We start from the raw sequence: 26,925 nt of genomic DNA, 5'->3' as shown, positions 1-26,925 counted from the left end.
CAATTAACCTGACATGCATTTTTTTGGGAATGTGGAAAGAAACCCACACAGGCACAGGGAGAACATGCAAACTCCACACTGGGAGGCTGCGGTAGCTAGACTTGAACCCTAAACCTACACACCGTGGGGCTGTGCGCTTACCACCCATCCGCCGTGCCACTCTAAAAATCATTTGTCTCGATAAATCCTTAAAGTCCTTAAAGCCCCAATTTGTAATATATGACCACTAGATGGCACTGTGCTGTCCGGTGCGAGTGAGGGACAGTGCTACAGAGCACAGCGTGGCGGCAGCATGACGGAAAAACATGGTGCCGACCTAAATTTCTCGATCTTGATCTTTCTTTTTTAAAATTGTTAACTTCGGGACGATAGTTCGTATATTTTTCCCTAAAATTCAAATCAATGTTTAAGTTTATACTGAATCTACTATAGGAAGCACTAAATATGACACACTGTCCCTTTAAACAGCGCTTGAATAAGGCCTTGAAAATGTGTACAAACCCTGCACCAAACTTCAACTTTGGAAACTACAAAATAAAATAAAAACAAGTTGTTTTTTGTGGTAAGCTTGTAAAATGTGTCTACTGTAAAAGCAGTTATTGAATGAGTACATCTGATCTTTTTGATCCTTTGGACTGTAAATACACCGTCACCGTGGCAACAGGTGGAAAAAGTATTCCCACACCATATTTAAGTTGAAGTAGTAGTCCGATAAAAACACTGTGTAAAGTACTGTAAGTACCGCGGAAGTCGAACTATAAAGTGACTCGTAAACGGAGACTCTTATTTCGACGGCAGGTTACCTTGGTAGGTATTTCTCTCATTTGACTTTATTTGAAGTTGTTTTGATTGTAAAATAAAAATAAACATGCTTAAAATAAGCAAAATAATCTGATTAATCAAAGGCGGATGATTGGGTTGATTTTAATTACACTTTACTTCGGTAAAAATAAGTTTTGAAATATTTTTGAAAATAAAAAGGGAAAAAAATATTTGAAGATAATTGTCATAATTGTAAGAATATTTTCCTATTTTAATACAATTATTTTGTTTGATTATAATTGAAAACATGATTATCCTCAGTTTATTTAGCTCATTTTTTGTTAATAAAATTACTATAATTTTTTAAATTAAGAAAAATAATTTTTAAAAGAGCGAAAATATCTGAAAATAGTTATTTTAAATAATGTTTTTTCCTTTTTAATATGTTTCTAATCATTCTTGAAATAGTCAACTCAAAAAAGAACTAAATTCATGATCTCATCTCATCTCATTAGCTACACCGCTTATCCTCAGTAGGGTTGCGGGGGTGCTGGAGCCCATCCCAGCAATCATCGGGCAGTGCGCAGGGGACACCCTGAACTGGTTGCCAGCCAATCGCAGGGCATAAATTCATTATTAACTAAGGAATATTAATTAATAAACAAAAATTCATTAACTAACTAATTTCATGAGCCCCCACTAGAGGGTGCTGACATAATTGTCAGCCATTTGAGTGCTACGACTACCCGTTTACCAAACACCTTGCGAAAATGTACGGATTTACTATTTTGCAGTCTACCTTGTGCTTTTTGGCACTTGTTTTCTGTTGCACTACAAAATACAGTGACTAACAATATTACACTGTCACTTTAAAAAAATGGATAGCAGTGAATGTGCATTTGTATATCAAGGATATGAAAAAAAGTAATGCGAAGAGTTTTTTCTTCCAACTTTCGATGCTTTTCAATGGATTTAACAGCATTGCAGTATTAGCAACAACACAGCAACCTAATATTTTGTAGTTTTGTGCTATATTCGAACCGCCACCGGTCAAATTTGTGAACTGTGCTTTTCTTTCGTAGTTGTGTACAAGCTGTCAAACCCTGACCGGCCAGAGGTAAAAAACAAAATTCATCTTTCCAAACTGGCAGATCCGGGAAACAGTTGGAAATGACACAATATGGCTTGAGTTTGTTAGCATTTCAAGTAAAAGCCAGTACCTATATACAATATATATAATACTGTATCTATAAATATTTACATTTTGAAATGAGATAAATAATATTTCAAATGAGTGGAGATATCTGCAGATTATTTTGTTTGTTAAGTATATTTTTCTTATTTTACAAACATTAATCTTCAAAAAATTCTTAAAATAAGAACAATAATATTTAAAATGAGCCTAATTATCTATCTATCTATCTATCTATCTATCTATCTATCTATCTATCTATCTATCTATCTATCTATCTATCTATCTATCTCTATGTATATATTTATATATATATATATATATATATATATATATATATATATATATATATATATATATATATATATATATATATATACACAGTGGAACCTCGGTTCACGACCATAATCGGTTCCAGAACCCTGTTCGAAAACCGATTTGTTCGATCACCGAAATCATTTTTCCCATTCAAGATAATGTAAATCGTTTTAATCCGTTCCAACACCCTGAATGTTTACCTTGAATCTTTAACGTAAACATAAAGCTAACCCGGGCTAATCGTACGTCCCCGTTATCGTCATCTTCCGTACGAAAGATTACGCTAACATGAACGTGTAAAAATAAAAAAAATCAGGTCGTTCACAAGTCATTTAGCACCCGGGTCTCCACAACAAGTGGTGAGCGGTTCATTGAAAAAGGGGCTCCGTTACAACACCCTCAAAGTTGGGCTCCGTTCCAACACCCACATAAAGCTAACCCAGGCTAATCGTACGTTCGCGTTATCGTAATCTTCCGTACGAAAGATTACGCTAACATGAACGTGTAAAAATAAAAGAAAAAGGATAAAGAAAATAATTATGGATAAGATTTCTCAAGTTTGTGGTGGTCAGCAGAAGGCGCAGGTGGATGGCCGTTGCTAGATTTCACAGCCTCCTTATTCTTTAGTATTGTACTGATCGTAGATTTAGCCATGCTGTATTTCCTAGCAAGATCAGACACTCGCACACCTCCTTCATATTTTGCTTTTGTTTCTTTCTTAAATACAATAGTTGTACGCACTACTTTTCTTTTTTCACCTGTAGCAACTTTGCTGCTTGCACTGACTTTCTTCGGAGGCATAATTAGGGGCTAAAACACTTCGTACACCTATATTAAAAGCGAAAGCAAAATGAAGCACGTCCGCACGCGATAACAGTTGGTCACGAAAAGAGCCATCTATACCCGTACGCCGCTCAGCATCGCATTACCGGTGTTCGAACTTCGATTTTTTGACCGAACAGCGCAGTGGTTAGCGTGTTAGCCTAGCTTTAGCGCCATTTTGATCCAGACTGTCAATGAGTGAAGGGGTACGTCTTTAAGTTTTTTTTTACAGGCTTTTGTTGAAAAGTTTCACTGGGATACAGTTGTAGCAAACCGTAGAGTGAACATTTTTAATGGGAGTGTTATGTCACACTTTAGAATAATAGTGCAAAAGAGGAAGAAGCAGCTGACAAGGACAGGTTATCTTATTGAAAGAGAAGAGGAAGGCTAAGCAGTAACCTTCACACACCCATCCCTGTATGCCATCACACCACTATTCAAAGGTGTGTAATCGATACAAAATAGTTTATATTTCTTCTTTTGTATGTTTATTATATATTATGTACACATTTATGGTCTTTATGAGAACGCATTATGGTTGAAGACCGAGGTCCCACTGTATATCTATGCCATGAAAAATGAGTACATTGATAACTTAGACTCCTCCCGCATTTTCCATACCCTTCTTCTTCTTGTGTGGGTCACATGCCCAGCAAAGGCTGCACATGGCTGAAAAAGAGCGAGCGAGGGAGAGCGAGAAGGAAAAAAAAGGATAAGAGCAAACAAGTGAGGAATGCGGCTGACCTCCATGTCTTCAAGTGGGCGCTATTCTCGCCAGTTCCCATCCTCCCCAAAGTTCACGTCTGTGCCCTTGCCGTATAACCTACGCTCTGTCTCTGTGCATACTAACTTGCTTTTTCCTTTTTTTCTTTTTTTTTCACATTTTGTTTCCATCTTCTAGAATATAGGCCAAGTGATACTGTCTAAAACAGTAATTCAGTAATTCCCCGTGGGGGGTGCACGGTAGTCAAAATCCACAAAATGAAAGCGTTTGTCTATGTATTTATTTAATTAATACTGTTTCCTAAATTGAAACCAGCTTATTTAAAGGCTCAAGCATTGTTTAACAAAAAAAAAGGAAATGGGATACGAAATTTCATAACATATACACATGTCCTGGAGCACTGTGTGAGCAAATATATAAAAACGGAGAGAGCATAAAACCACTGAAAACCAATATAACCTGGCCGTTCTTTTAAACCAGGGGTTCCCAAAGTGGGCTGTACCAAAGTGGGTGGAAAGATCTGGGGGACAGTGAGGAAGAAGGGGCCGATAGGGGGCAGTAGGGGGGCGGCAGTCCGAAGTCGAAGTCAGAAGTTTGTTTGACGATTTGTACACAACACGTTAGGGCTGCAAGATTGACCGAAATCGAATCGACATCGCGATGTGTCGTTGTGCGGTTGTGAAACCGCAAATTACTCCGTTTTTTTCAAGGTTTTGTAGTGAGTGATGAAGTTTTGGTCAACCGCAATTGTTACTGTTCGATCAGAGGCAAGTTTTAAGAATAGCACAAGCCAATAAACGCGATTCAAAGTTTGCAAGCACCACACTATGCCACACCCACCGTGTGAGTTCATTGAGTGTCATGGCAGACTCCTTAAACATGGCCCCAGAGTCAACAAACGAGAAGGAAATGAAGCTCGCACCGAAGAAAGTCGGTATATCACTTGTTTGGACCTATTTTGGTTTTGACGAAGCGGACGTGGAACAGAAGAAAATGGCCGTTGCAGAATTTGCTTTTGCTTAGTCGCTAGGTCTAAAGGAAACACAAGTCATTTGTACCAGTACCTTATAAATGATCACATATTAAAAAACACGGCATTTCAAAAATTATTACAGGGCTAGGTATTCACTGGGGAGCCAAGGGGGCGCTAGCCTGCAAAAGTTTGTGAACCATTGCTTTAAACCTTCAGCCAAAGAAAGAAAAAAATATTCAGAGAAGCAACGAAGAGACCTATGATCATATTGGATGACCTGCAGGCATACACCGCTGAAATGGGTCATTTTGTGCATAGGTCAACTATTAGTCTATTTTTGCATAAATCTACCCCTAATGGAAGAGTGACAAGAAGAAAGCCCTTAATACCATGAGAAAGCCCATTTAGCGTTGGAGACACAAAAAACATGAAACAAGGTGCTCTGGTCAGATGAGACCTACATTGAACTTTTGGGGGTGAATACAAAGAAATACTTTTGGCGTAACACCCTGAAAACACCCTTCCCATTGTCAAACATGGTGGCCGCATCCTGCTCTGAGGATGCTTTTATTCAACAGGGACTGAGACGATCTTTAGAGTTGATGGCAACATGAATGGAGCCAAATACAAGGCAAATCTGGCTATAAATCTATTTCCATCTTTTTTCAAGTTGTTATTATTTGTTTAGTTAGCTCGATGGCTTTGTGGGATGGGCGCCCGCCACGAGACTGGGAGGTTACTGGTTGAATCCTCGGCTGAGTCATACTTGAAAACATTAGTATCTGTTGCAGGCAGCACGGCGGCGCAGTGTTTAGCGCGTGTGCGGCACAGTTCGAAGGTCTCGGGAACCTCCTGTGTGGGTTCAAATCCAGCTACGGGACTTACTGTGCGGAGTTTGTATGTTCTCCCCGTGCTTGCGTGGGTTTCCTCCGGGCACTCCGGTTTCCTCCCACATTCCAAAGACATGCATTTCAGGTGGATTGGCCGGTCCAAATTGTCCCTAGGTGTGACTGAGCGAGTGAGTTGTCTGTCCCTGTGTGCCCTGCGATTGGCTGGCAACCAGTTCAGGGTGTCCCCTGCCCACTGCCCGATGATTGCTAGGATGGGCTCCAGCACCCCCGCGACCCTACTGAGGACAAGCGGTGCAGCTGATGAGATGAGATGAGTATCTGTTGCCTGCTTGGTGCTTGGCTTCAGGGGTTGGAATTGCATACCTGTCAACCTCCACAGCTCCATGCCCCTAAAAAATGTCGTATTTTCCCTTACAAAATACAAAATAATCTTACACCATATATTTTTTTCAAACGTGTTTATTTATGTATTGTTATATTCTATATTGACCAGCTTGGTGGCCTTGGGGGTTAGGGCGCCCGCCCTGGGACTGGGAGGTTGTGGTTCAAGCCTCGACCGAGTCATACCTAAGACTTACAACATTGGTACTCATTGCCTCCCTGCTTGGCGTTCAGCATTAGGGGTTGGAATTGGGGGGTTTGGTCACCTAATGACTCCCTACACCTCAGTTGGGTTGAGCGAGGGGGCTGGGAATCCCCTCCTCTGAATCAATCTCCCAGAAAGAGTCAGAGATGACTCTAGCCACCTCCCACTAGGGGCATATGGCTCCGGTATATATATAATATATTCTACATGTGTTTCGTTATATCATATATATTGTTAATTAACATTTTGTTTTGAGATCCTGAGTTGCTCGACATGAACGAGCTTTATTATAAAAAAGGTCAAAAATGAAGTCGCTTGGACGTTCACTGTAGAATAATACATTTTCTTATTCCAATTATTAATTAATTTTCTGCATTAAATTATTGTTGGTAATATACTGATTAAAGGGATAACCACAAACCTGTCTTTTTTCATTTTCTCCTTTTATACTTCCTTTTTTCTCAACTTCTTTATACAACAATAATGATTCATAATATAAAGCATCAAAGCAAGTGAGCCGTTTGAGAGCCGGCTCTCTTTAATGAGTTGAGCCGAAAAAGCCGCTTCTCTAAAAAGAGACGGACTTCCTTTCACTACACAACTACCACATGATATCCGAGGCGGCAGACACATGCGCGCACAGTAGCATCAAACCGCTCGCTTTGTTTGTAACGAAAAAAAACGATACCGAGATAGAGGCTACCGCGGCGAATTCGTTTGACTTGATAGATTTGCCGTTTCGTGATATCCGTGTATACCGGATGGTACCCATCATTGACAAATTTGCCTTTTTCCGTACAGATTTTCTTTTACGTCGTACACGTCTTAAAATACATAATAAACGTTCTTTGTACAGCAAAAACGTACAGGTTGATGTTATTCTCATCTTATCTCATCTCATTAGCTGTACCGCTTATCCTCAGTAGGGTCGCGGGGGTGCTGGAGCCCATCCCAACAATCATCGGGCAGTGGGCAGGGGACACCCTGAACTGGTTGCCAGCCAATCGCAGGGCACACAGGGACAGACAACTCGCTTGCACATTCACACCTAGGGACAATTTGGACCGGCCAATCCACCTGAAATGCATGTCTTTGGAATGTGGGAGGAAACCGGAGTGCCTGGAGGAAACCCACGCAAGCACGGGGAGAACATACAAACTCCGCACAGTAAGTCCGGTAGCTGGATTTGAACCCACACAGGAGGTTCCTAAGACCTTAGAACTGTGCCACACACGCGCTAACCACTACGCTGCCGTGCTGCCCTGGTTATTGATAGTTAAAATATATTTTGTCCATTTTATCCGTAAAATGACAAACAGCTCTTGGGAGGAGAGGTGGGGGGGCAATACTTTTGCAAGACACTTGATATAATTTGTGTCAAATCAGCGACATTCCCGTGACTTGTCTGCACAACGGCAGGTGTTTCGGACACGACCCCGTACCGTTCGCTGCGTCCGAAAGAAGCTTGTGAGAAAAAAAAAAGGATGAAGACTCCTGTGTTCCGTCACTTTAATACTCGGGGCCCAATTCAGGCCCGAGCCAAGCAGACAGCGGCGTCCCGCCAAGAACAACATGCGGCATTGAGCTGAAGGGCTCCAGTTTGTCAGAATCGGCCCCTTTCAGTGCGAGGGCCCGCTACCAGGCGGCACAGTGGCACCTTTCACCCGCCGTGTTGTTCAAAGGTGTGTTTGCTCGGCAGAAATGCCAGCAAACCTTCGTCATCATTAGCTGCCATTTTCATCTCCAAAGCGCCACGCGGCTCCCGGTTTTATATCCCGGGAGCCCGAATTGACGGTTTTCAATACGCCCGGGTAAACAAATGGACGGGGGCGCTTGGTCACATTTTGGAACAATGAAATGAAATGATCTGCATAGCGCTTTTCAAGTCAATGACTTCCCAAAGCGCTTTACAATGTGCTCCACATTTCCCAATAGCGGCCTTGCAGCCATGTAAGGCGCTAACCTGCTTATTGCGGGTAATAGGGGTTCAGTGTCTTACCCAAGGACACTTCGACATGTAACACGGACAAGCCGGGATTCGAACCGGGATCCCTTGTTCCCAAGACGAGGGCTCTACCTCCTGAGCTACTGCCGCCCCAAAACAAAAACCTAGTTGGCATTTTTCAGTATTCGGTATTGCGATCCCGATGCGATTTTCAATTTTAAAGGTCAAGTGTATTTTCTGTGATGGTTTTGGTTCCTTTCTTTGTACTTTTTCGTATTGATATGCTTTAAAACAGGGGTGTCAAACTCATTTTAACTCGGGGGGCCACGCGGTAGAACAAACATTCTGTCGGGGGCCGGACTAGTAGATTAAAGAGAAAGAAAAAGAGAGATAAAGAAATAAGAGAAAGAGGGAGGGAAAAGGAGAAGTGGCGGGACAAAGAAAGAAAAAGAGAGTAGAGGGAGAAACAAAAGATAAAAAGTCGTGAGACCAGGAGAGGAAGAAAGAAATTCAAAGAGAAATAGAAAGACAGAAGGAGAGAAAAGAGAAAAGAAAGCGTGAAGGGTATGAAGAGAGAAAGAGAAAAGAGAGAAAAGGAAAAAAGGAAGTGAGAGCAAAAGAGGTTAAAAGACACAGAGAGAGAAAGAGACAGAGACAAGAAAAGACAAGACAAGAAAGCTCTCAGACTGTCCTGCGAACCTACGCTTTTGCTAGGCAAGCTCCGTACCCTCCGACAATCTCCTGCCCTGTTTTCTCATTCCTGTTACCTGTGGCCGACCTGTTTCTGGACCCGTTTCTGCCCTGTTCTTCCGTCCCGTTTTGCCCTGTTTCCTGCCTGATACTCGTTGCCGACCTTTTTTTCTGGACTCGTTACCGCCCTTGCTCTCCCGTCCCGGCTATCGACCAGCTTCCCTGCCGCCCACGACTATCCTCGCTCGACACGAAAGTGCCACTTCCGCGTTCCTGCCATCAGCTACCCGTGTCCGACGATCGTACGATTGTGGAAGCAAGCACTGCTTTCTTTCTCAATAAAACTGAGTAAAACAAACGTTATTGGGTCCTGTCTCCGTTTCTGGCTTGTGACTATTAAAGCTTTCGTTACACCCTGTCGGGAATTACACTATTAAAAATGCTCGTTCCTTTTCGGGAAAATATGGGCAAGAGACCGGCATTTCCACACGGGGGCAGATTTATTTTCTTAAAGAATTTAATTAAGTGAAATCCATCGAATTAGCCGAATTATTGTCGAATTAGTCTTCGTCGAGCCTCCCTCTTGATTGTCCCTCGCGATCGATCTTCTGAAGTTCTTCTTCCCACGTCTCTCTCCCACGCCGGCGTGTCGGCCACCCCCATGGGGCGGGCCAGGAACGCCCATGTGGACTCCACCTCGTCACCACCTTGTCTGGAGAAACTCAAAACAACACCAAGCGCTTCCACGTCCTCAGGGCCTTGTTCACCAAACATTGCCCGCCACCTGCGTCAGAACTCTGTTATCAACAGAACTAAACAAAACATTCGCATTCGGAACGACGCGACCTGTCATTGAACTTAAGCCTTCTCTGTGAAAAATCTTCATTGCATTCAATAAATGTAACTTGTATAAAATCCTTTAAAATATAAAATCCTTCAACCCCCACTGCGGTCATGGTCCTTTAGTGGTTTAGCTTAGTGTCATATTGATGACACTACACTGACTAAAAAGTTATTCATTAACAGGAGAATTTCAGCTCATCACAAAAACACTATTAAAATTCTTTGTGTATTTTACTGACAGTAACTGTGGGTGGGGGAAACACATGATTAAAATGCTATCTTCAGAAAGACAGCACACGCTTTTAAATCATTTGCAACCACGGCAGAAAAGCCGAAATTTATCGCCGTCTGGTTAATGCTGAAATCAGCCACCGCATCCTGCAAATCCAGATGATCAAAAGTGCAGCAGCAGAGACGCAGTTCGGTCCCCAATTCATACCTGACAACCTCCACGGCTCCATGCCCTTACAAACTGTCGTATTTTCCCTTACAAAATACCCCAAAAAATTATTTATGTAGTTTAACATGTTATATGTTATATTGTACATGTGTTTCGTTATATCATATATATTGTAACATTATCGCCACCAAAGTGCTTCGTCCGAAATTGCAGTATTTTTGTCATCACGGATCCTCTGCTGCAGTCCAACTAGCACAGGGGTGTCAAACTTATTTTAACTTGGGGGCCACACGTTGAAACTAACATTGTCTCGGGGGCCGAAAGGGTAGATTAGAGAGAAAGAAGAAAAGAGAAAGAAATAAGAGAAAGAGAGGGAAAGAGAAGTATAGACGGTAGGACAAAGAAAGAGAGTAAAAAGCGCAAGAGGGAGAGGGAGAGAGAGAGAGAGAGAGAAAGCATGAAATACAAGAGATAAAAAGAGAAATAGAAAGAAAGGGGAAAAAGAGAAATATAGCAAAAGAGAGAAGTAGAGAAAGGAGAAGGTAAGAAAGACAGAAGGAAAAAGAGAAAAGGAAAAAAGGAAGAGAGCACAAGAAGGTAAAAAGACAGAAAAAGACCAAGAGGAACAAAGAAAGAGAAAAAGAGAGACAGAGAAAGTGAAAGAGAGAGAGAAAGAGTGAAAAAATGGGAGGAAGAGAGAGAGAGAAAAAGAGAAAGAAAGAAATACAAGTACAGTGCCTTTGTTCGAGGCACTTGGCTTTGGCAACATCAAGTTGACATCTTTCAACCTGCTGCTTGTTTTTCTCTTGCGCTTCTCTGAGTGTTGTCTCGCGGGCCGGATTCAATCCCTTAGCGGGCCTGATCTGGCCCGCGGGCCGCCTGTTTGACACCCGTGAACTAGCAGGACGCACGCTTCACCGGCACAACCGAGACGGAGACTCCGGTAAAAACAGGGGTGGGGGACTATGCGCTGCAATAACAGCCGAATCATTGACACACACTGCTCCCTCCATATAGAGTTTCTAGCAGTATCGTGTAAAGCCTTATATCTACCAAATAATCAAAATAAAGAATGTTATTCTTTCTTCACAGTGTTAATTTTACATGTGAAAAGTGATGGGTCCCGGGCACTCGCATGCTCCAAAATTTATGGGTCCCAACAGAGATCTATGGGTCCCCAAAATTTAGTCTTATCGAGGTTGAAATTGTAAATCGGCGACAAATATATAATATAAATCCATATATTCATTCAGTTTTAATTCACACAGTTTATTGGTAATACAAATCACTTATCAAGATTTTTCAGTTCACAACAATATTGTACATTATACAAAATAATATTGCTGAAATAATTATATTAATCTATATTTGTATTTAGTTTTAATCATCACAGTTAATCAGTAATACAAAGCAGTTATCACTTCGGATTTTTCAGTTCATATATTCTTCGTTGTTTGCTGTCCCGCCACAGTTGTAATGCCTTCTCAAGGTCCAATCCATTATCATCCTCCTCATAGCGTAACCAGGAATACGCAAGAGAGAGAGAGAGAGAAAAAACTGAGAGCAAGAGAGAGAGTCGTTCGCTTCAACACACGTGTTTTCCTTGCCTCCGCGATCTTCCGGAGAATTTCTCCGCTGTTTTTTCGTGCCGGAATTAGTGCCGTGGTTATCACTTTCTGCATTTTGTTTAAACTTATTACTGACACTGCAGAAATGACCAATTTTGTGTTGATTTTACTTAGCCTTCACCTTCCCTCGACGACAAGCACCACAACAATGACGTCATCTCGAATCAACGAGATCTCGTTTGCCGAGATTGGCGTGCAGACAAAAACTCGAACCGCGAGACCAAAACAACAATGGCGGATCTGCCCGGCAAAAAGTGCGGTAAATCTTTGTAAAAAAAAAAAAAAAAAACAGTAATCGGGTAATAATGCCAATTTTGTGTCAAAAAGGTTGCGTCCCGGGGACGCAGGTTGATTTGAGACTATGCGTCCCCAGTAAAAATGATGCGTCTAGGACACAGGGACGTGGGCAAACGAGAACACTGTTTATCACCTACCGTAAATTCCGGACTATAGAGCGCACCTGATTATAAGCCGCACCCACCACATTTTAAGAGGATAACCGCTTTTGTACTTCCACAAGCCGCACCTGTATATAAGCCGCATGCGCCCACATTGAAACGTGTAACACAATCTCAAAAGTAACCCAAACCCGACTTTAAGTCCCGCGATTGTAACTGAATATTAAGTACACAGTCCAAAAACCACAGCCGGCAAAATGAATGGAAAATGATACCGGTACTTAAGGTTTGATGCAGACCTGCAGAGTCCTGGTCCCGTTAAAAGTAATCCAAGGAAAAAAGTGTATATTTCCAAAGGTAAGGGTGGGAAAAATATATATCCACTATTGTCCGCTGCGTCCACAAACACGTCTCACCTTTACTCCACTTCCCGTCAGCCCCCGTTATTTTCGCCCCTTCTTTTTAATTTGCCCGTGGAAAACATATCAGAATAAGTCTCTAAAATTAATACATTACAAAAATATACAGTTGCAAATACATATTATACACGGTTACACATATTTACAAAGAAAGACGGTACACCGAGAGAGTTTTCAAAGCTTTAATAATAATAATATACCTTTCATCCCAAACGGTGCCTGTGACAGGTAGCAACACGCCACTAGCAACACGCTCGCAAAACAGTAAACGGGTCTGTTAAAAAAAAATATACCGTACTTGTAAAAATCACGGTAAACCGTCCTCATCTTCCTCCTTATAACTGACGCCATCAAAGTCGTTCTTCCTCAGAATTGGAAAGAAATTTTGTCGTATAGACGTCGTCCCGCGCTCCCTTAGTCCAAAACACGCTAGCAACACGCTCGCAAAGTAAAGTTTCTCGTGCAATAGCTCTGTTTCCTTCTTATCGGATTGCTCGATTGCTTTTAGCTTGAAAGCTGCGTCATGTGCCTTTCTTTTTGCAATTTGCATGATGAGGGTAAGTTCACGCCAATTTAATTTGTGCACAAGCTAAGAAGTTGCAGTCTTCCTCGGCGCATATATTCCACCGGTCTAAATCTTACCTTTTGTACTCGAGCGCCGCTGGCGGCTGTAAGAAAAATGACATAAATTGGCCGCATCACTGAATAAGCCGCAGGGTTGAACGTTTGGGGAAAAAAGTAGCGGCTTATAGTCCGGAATTTTCCATTTTCAGAGCACTTTCACAGGTTGACAGGTATGTCCATTGATCTTTGGCTTTCCAATCGATACCGAGCGCAAACACTTCCTGGTTGTTGTTCAAGATTCCTTTGTTGCGTTAAAAAGCAGGACTTCCGTCGTTGTTATTTTAGTCGGCGGGGTTTAATGTCAGGCTGCCGCTTACCGGGGCGGCCCGGCTCTCATTAAAACTTGGGTTCGGCCCCTAAACGGAACGCGGCGCTGCAAACAAACCGGCGCCGGGATCCTTAATTGGACTTTCTGACAGTCTAGTGACCTGGAGATCGCCTCGCCGTCTCAGTCTGCTTTCTCCCGGGCATCGTTACTGCACAAATGACTGGAACGCTACGTTTTTGGGGTGGTGAAGTTCCTGTTTTTCGCTCGCACGGTGTGCTGATGCAATTTGATTTTGAAACGAGGATTTCCACGGTCAGTCCATTTTAGACGGAACTTTTTCATGGTTTGCGTGGTTTCGAACGAATGGAGGAATGAAAGTTTATTCCGAACGTCTCATTATTATTATTATTATCTCATTAGCTGCAACCGCTTATCCTCAGTAGGGTCGCGGGGGTGCTGGAGCCCATCCCAGCAATCATCAGGCAGTGGGCAGGGGACACCCTGAACTGGTTGCCAGCCACGTGGGGACAGACAACCCACTCGCTCATTCGCACCTAGGGACAATTTGGACCGGCCAATTCACCTGAAATGCATGTTTTTCGAACATGAGAAAACAAAAACAAAACAAAAGAAAACGTCAAAAAACAAAAAACAATGGGAACGTAACAAGAAATAGGGGGAAGCATATGCTTATTTGATCCTTAATAATTGTGTCTTACTTGGAAACATCCTGTGTATTTACACACTTCAAGACTATGCATATTTACATCAGTTTTGTGGATTTACAGTCACTCAGTCATCATCATCACCGCTTTTAATAAACTATGACTCTCAATCTTTCTCTCTTGCTCTAGCTATTTTCTCTCTCCCTCATTCTTTTCTCTCTCTTTCTTTCTCTCTCTCTCTCTCCCTCTTTGTCTCTCTCGTGCTTGCCTCTCTCTCTCTCTTGCTCTCTTTCTATCTCTCTCTCTCTCGCTTTGCCCACTCCCGCTCTTTCGCTTGCTTTTTTTCTTTCTCTCTCTCTCTCTCTCTTGCTTTTCCCTTTCTCTCTTTCTCTTGCTCTCAGTTTTCTCTCTCTCCCTCTCTCTTGCTCTAGCTTCTCTCTCTCTCTCTCTCTCTAGCTTTTCTCTCTCTCTTTACTCTCTCTCTCTCTCCCTCTTGCACTTGATTTTCTCTCTTTCTCTCTCCCGCTCTAGCTTTTCTCTCTCTTGCTCTTTGCTCCATCTCTCTCTCTCCGTGTCACTCTTGCTTCTCTCTCTCTCTCTCTCTCTCTCTCTCTCTCTCGCTTTGCCCACTCCCGCTCTCTCGCTTGCTTTTTGCTTTCGCTCTCTCTGTCTCTCACTTGCTTTTCCCTTTCTCTCTCTCTCTCTTGCGCTCAGTTTTCTCTCTCTCCCTCTATCTCGCTCTAGCTTTTCTCCCTCTCTCTCTCTCTCTCTCTCGCTCTAGCTTTTCTCTCGCTCTCTTTCTCTCTCTCTCTTGCTCTAGCTTTTCGCTCTCTCCCGCTCTAGCTTTTCTCCCTCTCTTGCTCTAGCTTTTCTCTCTCTCTCGCTCTTTGCTCTATCTCTCTCTCCCTGACACTCTTGCTTTTCTCTCTCTCTCTCTCTCTCTCTCTCTTTCTCTCTCTCTTGCTGTAGCTTTTCTCTCTCTCGCTCTTGTTTTTTGCTCTCTCTCTCTCTCCCTCTCACTTTTGATTTTCTCTCTTTCGCTCTCTCTCTCTCGCTCTCTCTTATAGGTATATCCATCCATCCGTCCATAATCTGCACCGGTTAACCTCAGTAGGGTCGCGGGGGTGCTGGAGCCCATCCCAGCGATTTTCAGGCAGTGGGCAGGGGACACTATGTACTGCTTGCCAGCCAGTCGCAGAGCACACAGAGACAGACAACTCACTCGCTCATTCACACCTAGGGACAATTTGGACCGGCCAATTTACCTGACATGCATATTTTTGGAATGTGGGAGGAAACCCACGCGAGCACGGGGAGAAGATGCAAACTCCACACAGGAGGTTCGATCCCATGTCCTCAGAACTGTGCCGCACACGCGCTAACCACTGCACCCTTCTCTCTTTCCCTCTAATGGACTAGTCCGGCCCCCGAGAGAATGTTTATTCTATCGTGTGGCCAAGAGTTAAAACAAGTTTAACACCCTGTTTTAAACCCTCTTTCTTGTCTTGCAGGCTCAATCAATCACACAGATCACACATACTAACGGGCAATACTTGCTCTGACTTTCCTCCTCATCAGGCAGAAAATCCATTGAAATGAGTCTAAGTAGCAAAGAGACCTTAAATCCATATTCATGACCGTTTAAAGCTCTTGCTTTTGGCGCCTCTCCCAGGGGAAATATTCCACTCTACTCCTCTTAAATACTCCATTATGGAAGGAAAACTGCGGCAAACTTACCTCCCTCAATGTGTTAACCCAGGGGTGTCAAACTCAGTTTTAGTCGGGGGCCACACGATCGAACAAACATTCTCCCGGGGGCCAGACTAGTAGATTAAAGAGAGAGAAAAAAAGAGAGAAATAAATAAGAGAAAGAGAGGGAGAGAAAAGGAGAGAGGGTGGGACAAAGAAAGAGAGAGAGAGAGAGAGAGAGAATGCAAGAAACAAAAGATATACAAAGAGAAATAGTAAGAGAGGGGGGACGAAAGAGCGCAAAAAAGAAAAGAAAGAGAAATAGAAAGAGAGAAAGAGAGAAGGGCAGAAAAGAAAAAGAGAGAAGGGGGGAAAGAGAAGGGGGAAGCAAGAGAGAGAGAAAGAGAGAGGAGAGAGAAAAAGGAAAAAAAGGAAGCGAGAGCAAAATAAGGTAAAAAAACACAGAGATAGAAAGAGACATAGAGGAACACAGAAAGAGAAAAAAAGAGACAGAGAGAGTGAAAGAGAGACAGAGAGTGAGAGAAAAAGAGAGGAAAGAGAGAGAGACAGAGTAAGAGATAAGGGAGGAAAGAGAGAGAAACAGAGTAAGAGATAAGGGAGAGAGAGAGAGAGAGAGAGAGAGAGAGAGAAAACTGAGAGCAAGAGAGAGATAAAGAAAGGGAAAAGCAAGTGAGAGAGAGAGAGAGAGAAAGAGAGAGAGAGAGAGAGAAAGAGAGAGAGAGAGAAAGAGATCTTATCTTTCTTTTTCTCTTACACTCTCTCTCTCTTGTCCTCCCTTTCTCTCCCTTTTTATTTCTTTCTACCTTATCTCTCTCATTCTCCCTTTCTCTCTTACTCTTGTTACTCTTGTTTTCTCTCTCTCACTTTCTTTCTCACTTTCTTTCTCCCTGTCTCTCTCGTTCTCCCTTTTCTCTTTTTCTCTCTTTTTCATTCTCTCTCTTTTACTGCCTTTCTTTCTCTTTTTTCCTTTCTTTCTTACTTTCTTAATTTTTCTCTTTCTTTCTCTCTTACTCTTAATCTCTTTATCTCTCTTCCTCTACTTCTCTCCTTTTTATTTCTTTCTACCTTCTCTCCCTCGTTCTCCCTTTCTCTCTTACTCTTGTTTTCTCTCCCTCGCTTTCTTTCTCCCTTTCTCTCTCAATCTCCCTTTTCCCTTTTTCTCTCTTTTTTTTCTCTCTCTTTTTCTTACTGTCTTTCTCTCTCTTTGTTTCTCTCTTCTCTCTACTTCCAATAATTACTTGGTAATAACAAAGTAACACCATAGTAAGTAGTTCAAGATAAGTTAGTTTACAAATAGTAGCAAAAATGAGCTCTCTCCTAAAATAAATGCATTGTAACTTCTATGTTGTTAATGTGTTTGTAGTTTACGTTGTCAATGAATGATTTTAAACATGGCCGCCCGTATTTGACAATGTTTTTTAAGAAAAAACAATTTTTTTTCGCGTTATACACAAATAAACAAGGTGGAAAAATTTTGCATTTCAGGCCGGCATGATCCGGACGGACGCGGACGAATATTTCATCGAACCTCTGGAGAGGGGCACCCAAGAACTGGAGGACCAAGGCCGGGTCCACGTGGTCTACCGCAGGTCGGCCGTGCTGCGGGACCCGTCCCGGGCCTCCGCGGACTCCCACGCGCCAGGTAGGACGCAAAATCCGACAAAATGGCTGATTTGTTTCCTGGTTGAAAAAAAACGCTGTGAACTGCACCCCCTACTGGACTGGAAATGTAGTGCAGTTCAAAAACGGGTTTCCAAATATTCATATTTTCAGATTTACAAAAAGAGTCAAAACAACGATACTACAACAGTGAAATTTGGAAATGTATAGTGTCCAAAACAGTGGTCTCCAAACTGTGGCCTGGGGGCCTATTTGTGGCCCTTAGCATGCAAGAGAGGACAACCCACCGCTTAAAACAACCCAAAAAATGGGTCCAAAAATGATGAATCTGAACTGAAATTGGTTTCAAAATGCTTCTAAAAACACAGGTTCCAAATAACCCAAAATGGGAAGTTGTTTAAAATACTACTTTTGCATTAAACTAACCCAATTTGGGTTTTTTTAAAGTGTTTTTAGGACGGCTTATGTATTGATATCATTGTTTACAGGGTTTGTATGGGTGCTTGAAATCATTGAAAGTGCTTAAATGTTTTTGTTGTGTTTTCAAGGATTCAAAATTGCTTGAATTTTAGGTGAAGTCCTTGTAATTCTGCCCACGTTTCACGAGTGTGCTTGAAAATGACGCTGACACTGCTCTTTGGTGGCTTCGGTTTGCCATTGCATTTATTCATCCCTCGTGATTCACGGCATCCCACTTTAGTTTGTATGGCGTTGTCCTATGAAGCGTCTGTGTCCACCTTCTGTTCAAGTTTTGACAAATTATTTTTTTAATTTATTTATCTGATTTTAATTGTATCTATTTCGATTGGTTTGAATTGTTTATTTTATTTATCTCTATTTTATTTTTATTTGTGTTATTTGAATTGGCCTTTACTTTGCTTTGATTGATTTCATATATATTTATTTTAATTATATATATTTATTTTGATTTTAATTGATTTCACATACATTGACTTTAATCAATTTTAATTTAATTTAATTTATTTTAACTCACCTTCTCTTATTTCATTCTATTTTATTTTATTTGGATTCATTTTCATTTATTCCTGTCAGGACTAGAACGGAAACAGGACCCACTCGCGTAACGTTTCTCATAGTTTTATTGGGAAGAAGGGAAAGAATTGCACACACGATCCGGCGATCGCTGGTCGCGGGAAGCCGGTCGCTCTGAACGTGGAAGTGGCACTTCCGTGACGAGCGATGGCGGTTTCGGGAGCGGAAAAAACAGGTCAGTAGCCGGGATAGGAGAGCAAAAACGTGGTCGGGATCGGAAACAAGTCGAAAACCTGGAGAGGAGACATGGTCTTCTAAATCTTGATTTGCCTTGCGATTACCAAAGAATATTACTTTGGTTTTATTCAAATTTAAAGATAATTTATTCATATCCATCCATACTTTTAGGTTAATTAATTCGCCATTAATGCAGGTTACCAAATCAATATAGTTATCATTTGATTAGAAAATGTTAGTGTCGTCTGCAAATATTACCAATTTTAATAGTTTTGAAGCATTAAAAATATCATTAATATATAAATGAAATAACTTTGGACCCAGGATAGAACCCTGTGGTACTCCACAACAGATGTCCACGTATTCAGATGACAACTCTCCCATTTTCACATATTGCTTCCTTCCCGCCAAGCCCCTGATACCATATCTTTCCAGTTTTTTTAATAGTATATTATGATTAATGGTATCAAATACTTTTTTTAAGTCAATAAATACTCTTTTTTTTATGCTATGGGTGATTTCTTCTACTGCACCAATAATAGCCGTTGTTGCTGATCTGTTAGCTCTAAAACCATATTGACTATTATTGACGATTTCCCTGGAGGAAGCAATAGAAAGTTTAAAATAAAGAAAAAAATCCAGATTCTTTAGAGCAGGGCTGTCAAACTCATTCAAGCTCGGGGGCCACACGATAGAACAAACATTCTCTCGGGGGCCGGTTTAGTAGATTAGTGAGAAAGAAAAAAAAAGAGAGAAAGAAGTAAGAGAAAGATAGGAAGAGAAAAGTCTCGGGATCTCGTCTTGGGATCAAGGGATCCCAGTTCGAATCCCGGCTCGTCCATGTTACATGTTGAAGTGTCCTTGGGTAAGACACTGAACCCCTAATACCTCCAATAAGCAGGTTAGCGCCTTACATGGCTGCAAGGCTGCTATTGGGAAATGTGGAAAACATTGTAAAGCGCTTTGAGAAGTCATTGACTTGAAAAGCGCTATATATAAAATGCAGATCAAAAGTAGAGAGGGTGGGACAAAAAAGAGAAAGAGAGAAAGAGATACAGCGAGAGAGAGAGAGAGAGAGAGAGAGAGCGCGTGAGAAACAAGAGATAAAAACAAAAATAGTGAGAGATGTAGGAAGAAAGAGAAAGAATGAAATCCAAAGAGAAATAGAAAGAGAGAAAAAGAGGAGAGAAGAGAGAAGGAGAGAAAGAGAGAAAGGGGAAAGACGGAAAGGGAAAGCAAGAGAGAAAAAGAAAGAGAGTAAAGGAAAAAAAGAAGAGAGAGCAAAAGAAGGTAAAAAGACAGAGAGAAAGAGACAAAAAGGAACAAAGAAAGAGAAAAAGAGAGAGAGAGTGAAAGAGAGCGAGATAGAGAGAGTGAGAGGCAAATGGAGGAAGAGAGAGAGAGAGAGAGAGAGAGAGAAAGAGAGATTAGAGAGAGAGAAATTCAAGTGCAGCATTTGTGAGAGGCACCTGGCTTTGGCAACATCGAATGGACCTATTTCAACCTACAGCTCTCTTACTCTTGCGCTTCTCTGAGCGTTGTCTCGCGGGCCGGATCCAATCCTCTATCGGGCCTGACCCGGCCCGCGGGCCGCCTGTTTGACACAGGGAAAACGACACCCTCCAAAATCGTTTCCACCAAAGCGATCATACGTCAAACGATTGCCTGACCCCAATTTTGAGCACTTTACACCCAATCGGGGTTAAAACCCCTTTGAAATGTGAAGCTTTCAACCGGAGGATACCATTACCTTGCTCCCCGATTCTTCAAACCGCGTCACAAATGTCGCACCGATTTCTATCTTTATGATGTGTCATTGAGGAGATAACAGCTCACTTTTGAGTGTCTTTCCGGAGAAATCGTCGATACGGGTTTTAAGCCGGATGCTCGGTAGATTTGTCGCCCGTTGGTTGGTATCAAAATGCCGCATCGCTATCTACGTTTTACTCTTTAATCCTCTTAGATGGTATCACGGCACTTCGCATCGTTTTATTTCCGTTTCAGTTGCGGTAATGCAAGAGGAGTTACAGTAAAAGTGAAATTGGCAGGACAATGAAAGGGTTTTACTCTTTTAGGACCGGCCGGCGGCGAGGCAACAGTCCAGAACACAGGAGGCAAACAAATGATACCAAAAGACAAGAGCGGTGTGATAAGGATGCTTGGAACGTGAAGAGAAAGTCAATGATCTAGCAATGAACCAAGGGGATCAAGTAATAATAAAGGGAAGCGGATGAGTTGTGATCGATGGAAAAAGTGCAGGGAAATCGAGACAAATGACAACAGCCGTGAGTCAGTAGAGAGAGAAAGAGAGAGGGAGAGTTGGGAAGGGGGGAAATGGGGAGAGAGAGGATGGGAGAGAGAGGTAGAGAGATGGGGTGAGGGAGAGAAAAAACGAAAAATGTATAAATTGCATTTATTAAGTACTACATTATGTTTCATGCATTTTTTTCCAGAAGTATTTTTTGGGGGGAATAAACAAATAGACACAATTTAGAGATCAGTACTTTATGAAAGACCGTTTGAGGTGAATCTGCTCTCACATATAATCATATCATTTACACTCTCACACATGCACTATACTTTACTCTCATAAAGATGCTGTTATACCCGTTCACAAACTCTACTATGCTCTCGCATGCATACTACTATACTGTCACACTACTATACTCTCTCACACATATTACTATACTCTCATGCACACTGCTATACGCTCTTACACATACTACTATACTGTCATACACACTACTGTACTCTTTTCCACATACTACTGTACTCTCTCACATATATTACTATACTCTCATTCACACGCTACTATACTTTCTCACACATACTACTATACTGGGAGCAACTCCAGTTTGTGTATTTGAGTATAGTACCACGTGTGTAGGAGTATTGTAGTATGTGTGTGAAAGCATAGTAGCTTGTGTATGAGAGGATAGTAGTATGAGCGAGAGAGTAACGTAATACGTATGAAAAAACAACAATGTGTGAGAGAGTCAAGTAGTGTGTGTCTGTGTGAGAGTATGATAGTGTGTGTGAAAGTCTAAATTAGTGTGTGTGAGAAAATGTAATAGTGAGATTTGAGAGTCTATAGTAGTGCGTGGGGGTATAGTAGTATATGTGTGAAAGCATAGTAGCTTGTGTATGAGAGGACAGTTGTATTCGTGAGAGAGTATAGTAGTGTGTATGACAGTATAACAATAGGTGTGAGAAAGTATAACAGTGAGTGAGTCTATAAAAGTATGTTGGAGTATAGTAGCATGTGTGTGAAAGCCTAGTAGCTTGTGTATGAGAGGATAGTAGTATGTACGAGAGAGTATAGGAGTGTGGATGGGAGTACAACAATGTGTGTGTGTGTGAGTATACTAGTTTTTGAGAGATTTTAATAGTGTGTGTCTATAGTATTGTTTTTGAGAGAATATAGTAGTGCGTGTATTTGTGGGAGTATAGTAGCATGTGTGTGGGAGTATTGTAGTATGTGCGTTAGATCGTAGTAGCATGTGTATGAGAGGATAGTAGTATGTGCGAAAGAGTACAGTAGTGTGTATGACAGTACAACAATATGTGCAAGAGAATATAGTAGTGTGTATGACAGTACAATAATATGTGTGAGAGAGTATAGTAGTGTTTGTATTTGTGGGGGTATATTACCATGTGTGAGAGTATAGACGTGTGTATGATAGTACAACAATATGTGCGAGAGAGTACAGTATAATACGGCATGTGAAAGTCTATTGTAGTTTGTGTATTTGTGTTAGTATAGTACCATGTGTTTAGGAGTTTTTTAGTATACTGGTATGTGTGAAAGCATAGTGGCTTGTGTATGAAAGGATAGTTGTATTTGTGAGAGAGTGTAGTAGTGTGTATGACAGTATAAAAATATGTGTGAGAGAGAATGTAATAGCGTGTTTTGAGAGTCTATAAAAGTATGTGGGAGTATAGTAGCATGAGCGTGAAAGCCTAGTAGCTTGTGTATGAGAGCATATTAGTATGTGCAAGAGAGTATAGTAGTGTGGATGGGAGTACAACAATGTGTGTGTGTGAGAGTATAGTAGTGAGATTTTAATAGTGTGTGTGAAAGTCAATAGTATTGTTTTTGAGATAATATAGTAGTGGGTGTATTTGTGGGAGTATAGTAGCATGTGCATGGGAGTATAGTAGTATGTGTGTTAAAGCATAGTAGCATGTGTATGAGAGGATAGTAGTATGTGCAAAAGAGTAAAGTGGTACGTATAAGAGTACAACAATATCTGTGAGAGAGTATAGTAGTGTGTGTGTGTGAGTATAATAGAGTGTGTGGAAGTCCATAGTAGAGTTTGTATTTGTTGGGGTATAGTACCATGTGTGAGAGTATAGAAGTGTGTATGATAGTACAACAATATATGTGAGAGAGTACAGTATAGTAATGCGTGTAAAGGTCTATTGTAGTTTGTGTATTTGTGTTAGTATAGTACCATGAGTTTAGAAGTATTGCAGTATGTGTGTGAAAGCATAGTAACTTGTGTATGAGAGGATAGTAGTATAAGTGAAAGAGTAACGTAATACGTATGAGAGTACAACATTGTGTGAGAGAGTCGAGTAGTGTGTGTCTGTGTGAGAGTACAATAGTGTGTGTGAAAGTCTAAAGTAGTTTGTGTGATGAAAAATTTCAGTGAAAGTTGAGAGTCTATATTAGTGCGTGGGGGTATAGTAGTATGTGTGAAAGCATAGTAGCTTGTGTATGAGAGGATAGTTGTATTCGTGAGAGCGTGTAGTAGTGTGTATGAGAGTATAAAAATATGTGTGAGAGAGAATGTAATAGCGTGTTTTGAGAGTCTATAAAAGTATGTGGGAGTATGGTAGCATGTGCGTGAAAGCAGAGTAGCTTGTGTATGAGAGCATAGTAGTATGTGCGAGAGAGTATAGTAGTGTAGATGGGAGTACAACTATGTGTGTGAGAGAGTATAGTAGTGTGAATCATTTACCTTTCAGTAGTAAGCAGAAGAGAGTATAGTAGTACGACTGTGTCTGTATGAGAGTATAGTGACTTCTCAAACGGCCTCTCACATAATTTCACATGCTAACGACAATAAGCTAACCGATCCGATAGCAATTCCATCGTTTTTGTAACGCCTGTCAGATATATTTTCTAGTTTTCCAGTCATTCCCATGCACAATATCAAATCCAATAATAAGTCTCATTATCTCCACTTTTGGGTGGGTTCCCGAGATCCATTATCCCCGAGTCACAGTCCCGGATTGCCTCGACATTCAAATGATTTGACGCGGAGGGACTGAACAATTCTCCAAACCGGGGCGACCTTTCCTATCGACTGCTCACGTTCCCGCAATTAATGTCAGCGCTATTAAATATTCCGAACCGGAGCTCGGCGTCGATTCTTTGGTAGAGGGAAAAAAACCGAGCTGTTCTCGCTGCTATTGACGACCGTGATGATGATGGCGATGACTGACTCATGATAATCCATTCGAAATAGCCTTTGGTTCAGTGATAGGAGCTATTATTGCCTTTTTTTTCTTTTTCAACGAATAAAGTATGACTATTGACGTCGCTTATAAGGCTAGGGTGCCTTATGTATGAGATATATATGGCAAAATACTATTATTACCAGTTAAGGCCTTAAAATCCATTACACTTTATAGTAGGAAATATACAGTAGATAACCCTGCATATGATTTTATTTATAAATGAATGAATTCATTTTAGTGGTGAAAGCAGTCATAATGTAAATGCATGTCCTATGAAATCAAGTCTTTTATACATCCATCCATTATCCTCAGTAGGGTCGCGGGGGTGCTGGAGCCCATCCCAGCTATCTTCGGGCAGTGGGCAGGGTGTCATGATTACTGATTAGCATCACCTGTGCCCGCTGCAGGCGACATGATTGGTTCCCTGTCCCTTTTTAAGCCCATTCCTTTCACTCTCCGGTTGTCAGTCCGTCAGCTCACTTCTGTTGTTACAAGGCTTTTACCCTGACTCCCGTCTGTCCCGCTTTTGCACCCGTTTTTCCCACCCGTCTGTTCCTGATCTCCCCGTTTGTCTCCGGCTACGACCTGTTTATGATCCCGACCGCGTTTTTGTTCTCACGTCCCGGCTTACGACCCGTTTTTCACGACTTTTTATCTTTTGTTTCTCACGCTCTCTCCTTCTCTCTCTTTCTTTGTCCCGCCCTCTCTTCTTTTCCTTCCCTCTTCCTCTTGTTGCTTTATCTATCTTTTCTCTTTCTCTCTCCATACCCTTCGCGCTTTCTTTTCTGTCCCTCTGTATTTCTATTTCTCTTTGGATTTCTTTCTTCCTCTCCTTTTCTTTTCCCCCTCTCTCACAACTTTTTATCTTTTGTTTCTCACACTCTCTCCCTCTCTTTCTTTCTTTGTCCCGCCCTCTCTTTTTTTCCCTCCCTCTTCCTCTTATTTCTTTATCTCTCTATTCTCTTTCTCTCTTCATACCCTTCGCGCTTTCTTTTCTCTTTTCTCTCCCTCTGTATTTCTATTTCTCTTTGGATTTCTTTATTCCTCTCCTTTTCTTTTCCCCCTCTCTCACAACTTTTTATCTTTTGTTTCTAACGCTCTCTCCCTCTCTCTCTTTCTTTGTCCCGCCCTCTCTTCTTTTCCCTCGCTCTTCCTCTTATTTTTTTATCTCTCTTTTCTCTTTCTCTCTTCAAACCCTTTGCGCTTCCTTTTCTCTTTTCTCTCTTTCTGTCTTTCTATTTCTTTTTGGATTTCTTTCTTCCTCTCCTTTTCTTTTCCCCCTCTCTCACAACTTTTTATCCTTTGTTCCTCATGCTCTCTCCCTCTCTCTCTTTCTTTGTCCCGCCCGCTCTTCTTTTCCCTCCCTCTTCCTCTTATTTCTTTATCTCTCTATTCTCTTTCTCTCTTCATACCCTTCGCGCTTTCTTTTCTCTTTTCTCTCCCTCTGTATTTCTATTTCTCTTTGGATTTCTTGCTTCCTCTCCTTTTCTTTTCCCCCTCTCTCACACCTTTTTATCTTTTGTTTCTCACGCTCTCTCCCTCTTTCTCTTTCTTTGTCCCGCCCTCTCTTCTTTTCCCTCCCTCTTCCTCTTATTTTTTATCTCTCTTTTCTCTTTCTCTCTTCAAACGCTTTGCGCTTTCTTTTCTCTTTTCTCTCTTTCTGTCTTTCTATTTCTCTTTGGATTTCTTTCTTCCTCTCCTTTTCTTTTCCCCCTCTCTCACTACTTTGTATCTTTTGTTTCTCACGCTCTCTCCCTCTCTCTCTTTCTTTGTCCCGCCCTCTCTTCTTTTCCCTCCCTCTTCCTCTTATTTCTTTATCTCTCTTTTCTCTTTCTCTCTTCCTACCCTTTGCACTTTATTTTGTCTCCTTCTGTCTTTCTATTTCTCTTTGGATTTCTTTTTTCCTCTCCCTTTCTTTTCCCCCTCTTTCACGACTTTTTTCTTTTGTTTCTCACGCTCTCTCCCTCTCTCTCTTTCTTTCTTTGTCCCGCCCTCTCTTTTTTTCCCTCCCTCTTCCTCTTATTTCTTTATCTCTCTTTTCTCTTTCTCTCTTCATACCCTTTCTTTTCTCTTTTCTCTCCTTCTGTCTGTCTATTTCTCTTTGGATTTCTTTTTCCTCTCCCTTTCTTTTTCCCCCCTATCTCAAGACTTTTTCTCTTTTGTTTCTCACGCTCTCTCCCTCTCTTTCTTTCTTTGTCCCGCCCTCTCTCCTTTTACCTCCCTCTTTCTCTTATTTTTTGTCCCTTTTTTTTTCTTTAATCTATCAGTCCGGCCCCCACAGAATGTTTGTTCTATCGTGTGGCCCCCGAGTTAAAATGAGTTTGACACCCCTGTTTCTAGAGTCTAGATACTCTAGATACTCTTTTCAGGGAGTTCACGCTGGCTGTGATTATTTTATTCTGATTTGTATTATTTTATTCCCCGCGTGTTGAGTTGCAGGCGTTGCGCCGGCGCTGCTGGAAGCATAAAAGCCGCGCGGCGTGTCTTGTTTGCCCGGAAAACAAACGCGCGTCCTAGCGCGCGCCAAGCCAAGCAAACAGCGCGCCGGCGAAGGGATTACACCGGGCGAGCTGTTAATCGGCGCTCGGCACCTTCTTTCTTCTTCGGGGAAAAAAGAAAATATTTTTTTCTGCGCGGGGTTGATGAGGTTGGGAACGGCTACGATTGGGAATGTCCTTATTCCCTTTTTCTTAGGCTACTGTATGTTCTACGAATGATAGTACAGTGGGACCTCGGTTCTCGCGGTTAATGGGGACCAAGACCACCCGCGAAAAGTGAAAATCCTCGAAGT

The 26,925-nt window shown here is 41.7% G+C and overlaps 1 protein-coding gene across 1 annotated transcript in view; it reads left to right on the top strand.

The window, feature by feature from the left end:
• Positions 1-26,925, top strand: part of adamts3 (ADAM metallopeptidase with thrombospondin type 1 motif, 3) — a 325,580-nt gene that overhangs the window by 35,752 nt on the left and 262,903 nt on the right. The window contains exon 4 of the mRNA XM_088336583.1: positions 17,304-17,460. Coding sequence (XP_088192709.1) covers positions 17,304-17,460 — 157 coding nt within the window. The remainder of the gene's footprint in view (positions 1-17,303; positions 17,461-26,925) is intronic.

Source organism: Urocampus carinirostris, chromosome 5 (genome assembly GCF_059441175.1).
Source record: "Urocampus carinirostris isolate Australia breed hairy pipefish chromosome 5, RoL_Ucar_1.0, whole genome shotgun sequence".
Taxonomy (NCBI): Eukaryota; Metazoa; Chordata; class Actinopteri; order Syngnathiformes; family Syngnathidae; genus Urocampus; species Urocampus carinirostris.
Note: the sequence above shows the minus strand (reverse complement) of the source record. Positions and strands in the feature narration are given on the sequence as shown.